This window comes from Bos indicus x Bos taurus, chromosome 1 (genome assembly GCF_003369695.1).
Source record: "Bos indicus x Bos taurus breed Angus x Brahman F1 hybrid chromosome 1, Bos_hybrid_MaternalHap_v2.0, whole genome shotgun sequence".
NCBI lineage: Eukaryota > Metazoa > Chordata > Mammalia > Artiodactyla > Bovidae > Bos > Bos indicus x Bos taurus.
Genome location: NC_040076.1, coordinates 5,157,917 through 5,169,446, shown reverse-complemented (window position 1 = coordinate 5,169,446; position 11,530 = coordinate 5,157,917). Strand labels below are relative to the sequence as shown.

At 39.4% G+C, this 11,530-nt stretch overlaps 1 protein-coding gene across 1 annotated transcript in view; it reads right to left on the bottom strand.

Annotated features, from left to right (window-relative positions):
• Positions 1-2,652: 2,652 nt before the first annotated feature.
• LOC113897448 (keratin-associated protein 19-5-like) overlaps positions 2,653-11,530 on the bottom strand; it is a 31,779-nt gene continuing 22,901 nt past the window's right edge. The window contains exon 2 of the mRNA XM_027550211.1: positions 2,653-2,894. Coding sequence (XP_027406012.1) covers positions 2,653-2,894 — 242 coding nt within the window. The remainder of the gene's footprint in view (positions 2,895-11,530) is intronic.

Below are 11,530 nucleotides of genomic sequence, written 5' to 3'. Positions count from 1 at the left end.
CCCTGGAGAAGGGAATGACTACCCACTCCAAAATGTTCTAGCCTGAAGAATTCTGGGTTGCAAAGTGTTGGATACAACTAAGCAACTTTCACTTTCACTTTTCATGCTTCATTATTATGCTTAAAAAAGAACCAATGCAAATGAAATGATGATTATATATTTCTCTAAATTAAGAAAGACATTTGAGGTTATTTCTCCCTTACACTTTTGGGAACTTCCCTAGTGGCTCAGTCTGTAAAGAGCCGCTTGCAATACGGAAGACCTGGGTTCGATCTCTGGGTTGGGAAGGTCCCCTGGAGAAGGAAATGGCAACCTGCTCCAGTATTCTTGCCCGAGAAATCCTACGGACAGAGGAGACTGGTGGACCACAGTCCATGGGGTCTCAAGAGGCAGACACAACTTGGTGACTAAACCACTACCACCACCACCTCCTTTACTGTTCAGATGCTGTCACAGAGCTACCCATGACTGTCAGAACTGTGATGCTTACTTTTAAATACCTTAGAATTCATTCATCCTTTCAACTCTTATTTTTCATTTTCTTATTATATGGTTGTTATTAAGAGAAGCAACTAATTTCAGTTGGGGAAATGTATCATTTGAAAATTACATATAAGACTAAAAGAATAGAATCTGAACACTGCATTTGAGGTTATATAATGTTCACAAGAACTTAAGGACTGGAGCCTAATGCTAAACCATAACTAAACCTTACTACTCACCCACTAAAAGGAACTAAATAGACACTATTTTGGTAGGTTTTGCAGTCCCCCAGCCAGCTTCCCTTGTAGCTCAGTGGGTAAAGAATCTGCTTGTAATGCAGAAGACCTGGGTTTGATTCCTGAGTTCGTATGATCCTCTGGAGAAGGAAATGACAAGCCACTTGAGTATGCTTGCCTGGAGAATCCCATGGACAGAGGACCTTGGCAGGCTATGGTCCATGGGTTAGCAAGAGCTAGTCATGACTTAGTGACTAAATCACCACCACAAGTCGGCTTCACAATTCTACCATTATGTTATTACCTTGGTTTAGTTGAATTTGGTAACTCAAAAGATATTCAGTTTCTTTTCACTACCTACATATATAACAGTTTGGGGAGGGGGGGATGATGATATTTTATTATATGATTTTTCACAGGCAAATAATACTTATTTGTAGTACTAGCAAGAAATAACCTACTTTTTGAATGTCAGCATTATGAGACCCTCGTTAGACTGCACAAGGGCTTCCCAGGTGGCAATAGTGGTAAAGAATCCATCTGCCAGTGCACGAAATGGAAGAGACGCATGTTTGATCCCTGGGCCAGGAAGATCCCCTGGAGGAGGAAATGGCAACTCACTTCAGTATTCTTGCCTGGAGAATCCCACGGACAGAGAAGCCTGGCAGGCTGTGGTCCACGAGGTCGCAAAGAGTCAGACACAACTGAAGCAACTTAGCATAGTACATAGAATGTACAAGGTTTCAGATCAACCATAACCTCAATACAGGTTATTTCACAAGTAATGGCAGTGACTTTTAAATTTCCTTGGTGAATTACAAAATATTTCAATGTTCTGATAACACTGAAGAAAAATGTCATGTCACACCATGGCATACCATGAGGAAAACATGGTAGAGATTCACCAAAAGAAGTTCATTTTTCAGCATATATTTGGAGATAGGTTTTATTCTATCATCATGTTTTCTTATTACTGAAATGGTTAAATAAATATTAATTTTGAACAAAACAGAAAAGCATTTATTCTTCATGGTACTTCATTCCAGAATGGAAAACATGTAAAGCTGATATTTCAGTGCTAGATTTAAATGCCAATGTTCTCTAACTAAAAGCATTGAGTAAGATGTGGTTTCATGTTGAAAGAAAAAAAGTTACTTCAGCTGAGTGTTGTGGTTTGCAAGTATGTATTTAGATATATGAGTGAGTGTAGAAGCTCCTATTGCCTTAACTCTTCATTGAGTAGCTTCTTTTTTTTTTTTCATTTTTAGTGAAAATTACTCAGTTGTGTTGACTCTTTGCAAACGCATGGACTGTATAGTCTATGGACTTTTCCAGGCCAGAATACTGGAGTGGGTAGCCTTTTCCTTCTCCAGGGGATCTTCCCAACCCAGGGATCAAACCTAGGTCTCTCACATTGCAGTCAGATTCTTTACCCAGCTGAGCCACAAGGGAAGCCCAAAAATACTGGAGTGGGTAGCCTATACCTTCTGCAGCAGACCATCCCAACCCAGGAATTGAACCAGGGTCTCCTGCATTGCAGGCGGATTCTTTACCAACTGAGCTATGAGGGAAGCCCTTTTCATTGTTGATTGGGTGCAATTACAAATAATCACTTTGATCTTCCGAGTTAAATTAAAAAATAAAACCCATGTATGCTGTTTCAGGGAAAATTTATTGCAAAATGCTTAGAGGAATTCCCACAGTTATGAAAGCACAAATCAGAGACAACAAAAGACATGATGTAGACAATTATGAAGTGATAAAATATCCCTAAAATCTGAGACACTAAATATTATTTTTGATCTTGGCCTTAATCTTAGATACTAAATAATATTTTTTATCTTGGCTTGGCCCCAGGTATCTTGCTTAGTATAGTTATTGTAGTCAGATAATTCGTTTATGGGCTCAAATGTTGGGCTCCTGGGAAAGGATTTCAGTAGTAGCTAGAGAATCCATATCTTCCAAAGAAGGATGGGTAGAGATTGTAGCCATATCCAAAGCTTCCATAGCCAGAGCCAAGTCCATAGGCTCCAAAGCCAGAGCCGTAGCCCAGCCTACGGAAGCTGCCACAGCCACGGCCAAAGCCCAGGCCGCCAAAGCCTCCGTAGCCATGGCCCAGGCCTCTATAGTGCTTGCTGCAATGGCACACGGTGTCAGGGGTTGTGAGTTGGTTTGCTGTTCAAAGCAAGAACGTGGATGTCAGCACGTGTAGAGGGATGCTTATTGACAATGGTCAGCTGCTGCTGCTGGTCAGAGCATGTGATAAATCATGTGTCATTGTCTCTATCACCTGCACAGCCTTCCTATGAGACATTTCTCATGTTACCTGAAATGTTATAATTCAGTAATTTGCTGTCTCCAGACACACAGAGGGACCCTCATTAAAACATTTGAGCTTACTTTAGCTTTCTATTTATAACGTCCTTGAGCCTGTTGTTTTGATCATATGGGAAAAAAATGACTGATTCTTCAAAATTTGTAAGTTTCAAACTCTGAATTGAATCACTTATTATTGTGCATATTACATCATTTACAATTGATGGCATTTCTTTTATAATTAAACATTTGCTCTATTCTGTCATCTCCTGAATGAATAACTCCATCTCCAATGAAATTCACAGATACTTGTTCAGGCTACAGATGTTAAATCTATATTTTTTTAGAATGCAAGCCTATGTACTGGGTTGAGGACTGAAGGAAATGCTTCTATCCAGAATATATGAAAAAGTTAATTAAAAAAAAACAAGGCATGTTGATTTTTTTTTTAGCATTTAAATCATAATAACCTTTATAATTTTGACTTTACACACCCATTTCAGAACATTTTGGTTACAAAACACGGAACAATTTTAATTTCAGAAATTGAGAGCACAAAATCCATCTCAAAGGCTGGCATATCAGAAAAGCAGTTGAATTTCCATTTCCAATCCTAAAACCTTCCTCCATAGTTTTTTCTGTTCAAAGTCCTACTAAAGTTGCAGATTGCATCTGCATCTACAATTTTTCACAAGCCAGCCAATTCCTCCTTTTTTTGTCCTTCTTTAATTATCCATGAGTGGTTTCTATTTTCAATCTCACTTTAGCTTTCATTCTCCTTCTTTTGCTCCCAGTACCTACAAAGAACAACCAGGTAAAATTTTTAAGTTGAAAATAGATCCCTTCCAAAGTCTGTTCTTTACATCTGTGTTTCTTTTGCTGCCTTGCATATAGAATTGTCGTTACTGTCTTTCTAAATTCCATATATGTGCATTAATATACTGCATTGGTGTCTCTCTTTCTGACTTACTTCACGCTGTATAATAGGCAGATATAAAGAACAGACTTTTGGATTATGTGGGAGAAGGAGAAGGTGGAATGATTTGAAAGAATAACATTGAAACATGTATATTACCATATGTAAAATAGATGATCAGTGCAGGTTTGATACATGAAGCAGAGCACTCAAAGCCACTGTTCTGGGACAACTCAGAGGGATGGGGTGGGGAGGAAGGTGGGAGGGGGGTTCAGGATGCGGGGGACACATGTGCAGTTCAGTTCAGTTCAGTCACTCACTTGTGTCCAACTCTTTGCAACCACATGAACTGTAGCCCACCAGGCTCTTCTGTCCATGGGATTTTCCAGGCAAGAATATTGGAGTGGGTTGCCATTTCCTTCTCCATAACCACTCTATGAATCTATTAATTGTTCATTAAGGTCTTATATATTAAAATATACAAAAACTCCTAGGGTCTTCTGAATGTTAAAATAGTATCTTAAAATTGAAAACATCTTCAAACTTTTGCAAAGGAAAACAGAATGATACAAAGCTGAAATGATACAAACCAAGAAATATATGTGAAGACATTCGGCTTGGACTTCATGGAGTTCCCCTGCTAAGTTCATCGAGTTAGTCAGTGAGGTCCAAGGTTGACCCTACACGTGCCCAATCTCCATGCAGCACTTGCCTCTTGACTTGGGTCAGTAAAAACTTATTTAACTGACATCATCTTGAACATGTAATTGAGCTTTTGTAATATTTCCAAGTATTTTATCAAAGATGAATTTCTTCAAATGGATGTTTTTTATTCTAAGCAGCAGAGTAGGAAATTAAAAAATGTTTATAGAATTCATAAATGAAGTGTAAGTAAATTACAGTTGCTATCATGGCTACCATATTCTGTGCAGTTCTTTCTACACTCTAGCAAACTAGCTGTTTAAAGTCACAATAAGGCTCAGTATGTCATAATTCATGTATCATATCTCTTTTATCCAAACACTGTTCTGTTACATCTCATTTTGAATTACAAACAATTGATAAGCTCGAATTTTATTTTCAATGAATCCTTTTGAAGACATAGAATCACAAACAATTCAGATAGAATTAAGGGTATCACATTTTTCTAATGTAACTCAAACCATATCATGTAAGAGTGATCAATGTCCAGTCTTGTTTGTTTGGAATAAAAAGGATGCATCTTCCTGAGACAGAAAATGGAAAACTTCAACAGTCAAATAAACATCAAAACAGTTCCAAGGAAAAACATGTGAGTTTTGCACGGAACCAATTAGTGATCATTGGCAGCAAAATATCAACCCTAAAATATTATAGACTATATAGGACAAATACTTGTTTTTTTTCTAAGTGAAAACGCTAATCAAAATAAAAATATCCATTGGACAAAGAGGGATACATATTTCTTTAGAGAAGTATTGGTTTTATGCTTAGTTGTTAGATTCTAAACACCAATAAATTGAATGATGATTTTTTTCTTCATTTCACATTTGGGAAGACTCCTTTGAAATATTTGTCAATTCTATGATAAAGGATGAAGAAGAATAAAACGTTTTCATTAGGGATATGTAATAGTCTTTACCTATATATAATAGAAACTTTTGTTATGCATTCCAAAGTTTTTCCTTAAAATTCATACACAGGTCAGTAACATATGAAAATGTAGTTTACAAAAATATTTTATTATACTAGCAGTACGACACATGCAGGGCTTCCCTGGTGGTGCTGGTGGTGAAGTAAGAGATGCGTGTTCAATCCCTGGGTTGGGAAGATCCCCTGGAGGAGGAAATGGCAACCCACTCCAGTGTTCTTGCCTGGAGAATCCCATGGAGGAGCCTGGTGGTCTACAGTCCATAGCGTCACAAAGAATTGGATATGACTGAAGTGACTTAGTACCCACCACACATGCATTTTTCTTATTCCAATTTTTAACAAGTCTTTTTTTTTTTCCTTTGCAACTTTCCAACACAATCTTTAGGCTGTGAATATACTGACCTGTGTGTGAATGCAGTAGCTTCAAATGAAATTTAGTTATATGTGTCAAAGTCCCTTTAATGGAATGACCAAACTTTATCTAGCATAATTGTTGGGGGCCAGCGTGAGGCACTCCGCCCATGGCAAAGGTCATGAGGAAGGAGGCTTGACATACTCAAAGGCGGGATCGAGCCTCAGGAGTCCCCCTGGAAATCCTTGAGCATCTACCCCCATAACCAGAGCCTGCCTACTTTACTACTTTGTGCTCTCACCTACACCTCTGACTTTACGGGGGCTGTCCCCCACCACCTCTTTTGGAGAAGGAGTTAACTTAGAGCTCCAGTTAATAATAATTCCTGGGCGTGACAGGAGTGTTTCAACTTACAAACTCCTCTGAAGGTTCTCTAGCCTGCCTGACAGGCTTGTCCGGCCACATGTGATTGCTCACAGCCTCCCAACCGTGAGAGGCACGAGATGCTTTAAACCTTCTAAAAACAGGTTCTTTGGAGAAGTTAGAAAATTATTAGTATAAGTATAGTGGGCTGATTAGAAATTGTATTGGTGAAGAGTTTTTCATTTGTTGAGCCAATGTTTACTGCTAAGTTTCCACATCCCCTGCCCTTATACACATTAATCAATATATAGAAGAAATAAGTATTAACCTTTGATATAAATCACATTAGACCTTAGGCCAAGTAAATTCTTTCTTTAACTAAAACCCACTACACCCTCACCCCATAGGAATGTAACTTTATTTGAGTGACGTCTGTTTTAAGAATAATCACCCCTGGAGAAATAAGTGTTGACTGACCGCTGTCACAAGAAGAGGGTCATAAATTGTCAGCAGGCCCCCCTGGCCAGAAGATGATGTAACACCCCTAAGACCTCTGTATACATTTATGTGAAGCACCTGACTTTAATAAAAGTCAGGACTGCTGTCCCCGCGTGACTTTCGTATAACATCTCAGTGTATAAAAACAGACTCTGAAAAATAAAGAATGGGGATCAGTTCCTCGAAATACTGGTCTCCCCATGTCTCTCTCCCTCTCAAACTCTGGCTGAGTCTCCATCTGGAGCGCGGAACCCACCAAGCTTACTAATTTTGCCTGGGCTTCTAAGATCCAACTGGGGAGGCCTCAGTGTCTCCTCTCCTTCGGGAGAACAGAAGGACGCCTGCGGCCTACGTAAGTGGCGCAAGCTTCTTGTCTTGAAGTTTTATTGGTCTCCCGCGTAAACCAAGCTACTCAGCCTCTTTTCTCCGCTGAATTTTCCTACTGAGCTATCCTCATTCTATTACTCTTTACATCTCTAATTAATGTCTAATTGAAGCTATTGTATCCTGATCCTCGCCGAAGCCATCTCCCCTTCGAATACCCTGGATCAGCTGGGGCTGGACCCCGGCACATAATCTCTTTTGTGAAAGGACAACAAGTGACCAGAACTGGCCATTTTATTTTTCTAACCTTGATGCAATTCAAAGAAATTCAAATCGAATAAAAAGTCATGATCTTGAGAACTGAGCTTTAACATTATTCATTCTTCATTTGCCTCAAAGTAAAACTAAGTTATAAATTGAGAAGCAGGAGATTATATACAATATAATAAAACTGTAACAACAAAAATAAAAGAAAACAAAATAAGGGGTAGTTAATCTAACAGAGAGAAATAATCCCCATAAATTTAGCTATAAAAGCATAGCTGTTCATGAAAATATGATGAGAACTTTCCAGATGGTATTCAAATTTTAAAATATATAATGAAAAAGAATCAGCATAATGGAGTAGAACCCCAGGATTCAGGTGAACTACTTCTGATCTTGGCTCTGACACTTGTGCTTGTAGGTTGCTGTTTAGTCACTCAGTCATATCCTAATCTTTGCGACCCCATGGACTGCACCATGCCAGGCTCCCCTCACCATCTCCTGGAGCTTGCTCAAACTCATGTTCATTGAGTTGGTGTTGTGATCTAACCATCTCGTCCTCTGTTGTCCCATCCCCCTCCTTCCTTAAATCTTTCACAGCATCAGGGTCTTTTCTAAGGAGTCAGTTTTTCACATCACATGGCCAAAGCATTGAAGCTTCAGTATCAGTCCTTCCAGTGAATATTCAGGGTTGATTTCCTTTAGGATTGACTGGTTTGATCTCTTTGCAGTACAAGGGATTCTCAATGGTCTTCTCTAACACCACAGTTCAAAAGCATCAAGCTTTGATGCTTGGAAAGATTGAAGGCAGAAGAGAAGGGGACGACAAAGCAGCTCTCAGCCTTCTTTATGTTTCAACTCTCACATCCATACATGACTACTGAAAAATTCATACCTTTGACTATATGGACCTCTGTAGGCAAAGTGAAGTTTGTGATTTTTAACATGCTATCTAGATTTCTCATAGCTTTCCTTCCAAGGAGAAAACATCTCTGAGTTCAGTTCAGTTCAGTCACTGATTCATGTCTGACTCTTTGTGACCCTGTAGACTGCAGCACACCAGGCCCCCCTGCCCATCACCAACTTCTGGAACCTGCTCAAACTCATGTCCATTGAGTCCCAGGGATGCAATCCAACCATTTCATTCTCTGTTGTCCCCTTCTCGTCCTGCCTTCAATCTTTCCCAGCATCAAGGTTTTTCAAATGAGTCAGTTATTCACATCAGGTGGCCAAAGTATTGGAATTTCAGCTTCAGCATCAGTCCTTTCAATGAATATTCTGGACTGATTTCCATTAGGATGGACTGGCTGGGTTCCTTGAAGGTTGAAGGATTCTCAAGAGTCTTCAACATCACAGTTCAAAAGCATCAATTCTTCGGTGCTCAGCTTTCTTTATAGTGCAACTCTCACATCCATACATGACTACTGGAAAAACCATAGCTTTGACTATATGAATCTTTCTTGTCAAAGTAATGTCTCTACTTTTTAATATGCTGTCTAGGTTGGTCATAGCTTTTCTTCCAAGGAGCAAGCATCTTTTAATTTCACGGCTGCAATCACCATCTGCAGTGATTTTGAAGCCCCCCAAAATAAAGTCTGTCACTGTTTCTATTGTTTCCCTATCTATTTGCCATGAAGTGATGGGACCAGATGCCATGATCTTAGTTTTCTGAATGTTGAGTTTAAGCCAACTTTTTCACTCTCCTCTTTCACTTTCATCAAGAGGCTCTTTAGTTCTTCACTTTCTGCAGGGTGGTGTCATCTGCATATCTGAGGTTACTGATATTTCTCCCAGAAATCTTGATTCCAGATTGTGCTTCAGCCAGTCCAAGGTTTCCCATGATGTACTTTGCATATAAGTTAAATAAGCAGGGTGACAATATAGTCTTGATGTACCCCTTTCCTGATTTGGAACCAGTCTGTTGTTCCATGTCCAGTTCTAACTGTTGCTTCCTGACCTACATACAGATTTCTCAAGAGACAGGTCAGGTGGTCTGGTATTCCCATCTCTTTCAGAATTTTCCAGTTTGTTGTGGTGCACACAGTCAAAAAAGCAGAAGTAGATGTTTTTTATGAAACTCTCTTGCTTATTCAATGATCCAAAGGATGTTGGCAATTTGATCTCTGGTCCCTCTGCCTTTTCTAATACCAGCTTGAACATCTGGAAGTTCATGGCTCATGTACTGTTGAAGCCTGGCTTGGAGAATTTTGAGCATTACTTTACTTGCATGTATGATGAGTGCAATTGTGTGGTAGTTTGAGCATTCTTTGACATCGTCTTTCTTTGGGATTGGAATGATAACTGACCTTTTCCAGTCCTGTGGCCCCTGCTGAGTTTTCCAAATTTGCTGGCATATTGAGTGCAGCACTTTCACAGCATCATCTTTTAGGAATTGAAATAGCTCATCTGGAATTCCATCACCTCCACTAGCTTTGTTCATAGTGATGCTTCCTAAGGCCCACTTGACTTAGCATCCCAGGATGTCTGGCTCTAGGTGAGTGATCACACCATCATAATTATCTGGGTCATGAAGATCTGTTTTGTACAGTTCTGTAAACTCTTGCCACCTCTTCTTAATATCTTCTGCTTCTGTTAGGTCCATACAATTTCTGTCCTTTATTGTGCCCATCTTCGCATGAAATGTTCCCTTAGTATCTCTAATTTTCTTGAAGAGATCTCTAGTCTTTCCCATTCTACTGTTTTCCTCTATTTCTTTGCATTTATCACTGAGGAAGACTTTCTCATCTCTCCTTACTATTCTTTGGAACTCTTCATTCAAATGGGTATATCTTTCCTTTTCTCCTTTGCCTTTCACTTTTCTTCTTTTCTCAGATATTTGTAAGGCCTCCTCAGACAACCTTTTTGCATTTTTGCATTTATTTTTCTTGGGAATGCCTCTTTCTTCTGCCTCCTGTATAATGCCATGAACCTCTGTCCATAGTTCTTCAGGCACTCTGTCTATCGGATCTAATCCCTTGAGTCTATTTGTCACTTCCACTATATAATTGCAAAGGATATGATTTAGGTCATACCTGGATGGCCCAGTGGTTTTCCCTACTTTCTTCAATATAAGTCTGGATTTGACAATGAGTAGTTCATGATCTGAGCCACAGTCAGCTCCCAGTGTTGTTTTTGCTGACTGTATAGAGCTTCTCCATCTTTGGCTGCAAAGAATATAATCAATCTGATTTTGGTATTGACTCTCTGGTCATGTCCATGTGTAGAGTCTTCTCTTGTGTTGTTGGGAGTGGGAGTTTGCTATGACCAGTGTGTTCTCTTGGCAAAACTCTGTTAGCCTTTGCCTTGCTTCATTTTGTACTGCAAGGCCAAAAATGCCTGTTACTCCAGGTATGTCTTGACTTCCTACTTTTGCATTCCAGTCCCCTACAATGAAAAGGACATCTTTCTTTGGTGTTAGTTCTAGTAAGTCTTGTAGGTCTCATAGAACCATTCAGTTTCTTCAGCATTACTGGTCAGGGCATAGACTTGGATTACCGTAATATTGAACAGTTTGCCTTGGAAAAGAACAGAGATCCTTCTGCCGTTTTTGAGATTGCATCCAAGTACTGCATTTCAGACTCTTTTGTTGACTATGATGGCTACTCCATTTCTTCTAAGGGATTCTTGCCCACACTAGTAGATATAATAGCCATCTGAGTTAAATTCACCCATTCCAGTCCATTTTATTTCACTGATTCTTAAAATATCAATGTTCACTCTTGCCATCTCCTGTTTGAACACCTCTAATTTGCCTTGATTCATGGATCTAACATTCCAGGTTCCTATGCAATATTGCTCTTTACAGCATTGGACTTTATTTCCATCACCAGTCACATCCACAACTGAGTGTTGTTTTTGCTTGGCTTCATCTTTTCATTCTTTCTGGAGTTTTTCTCCATTCTTCTCCAGGAGCATATGGAGCACCTACTGACCTGGGGAGTTCATCTTTCAGTGTCTTATCTTTCAGTGTCCAGTGTAGCATCTCTAGGCAAGTCATTTAACCATTTACAGTTCCCCTACTTGCTCTATAGCGAGCAATACTATACAACAGTAATGCTAGGTCCAGGACCTACTTACATTGTTGTCCTTGTGTTATTAGATTTCATCGACTAAAATAACAACAAACTTTGCTTATACCATCACCTG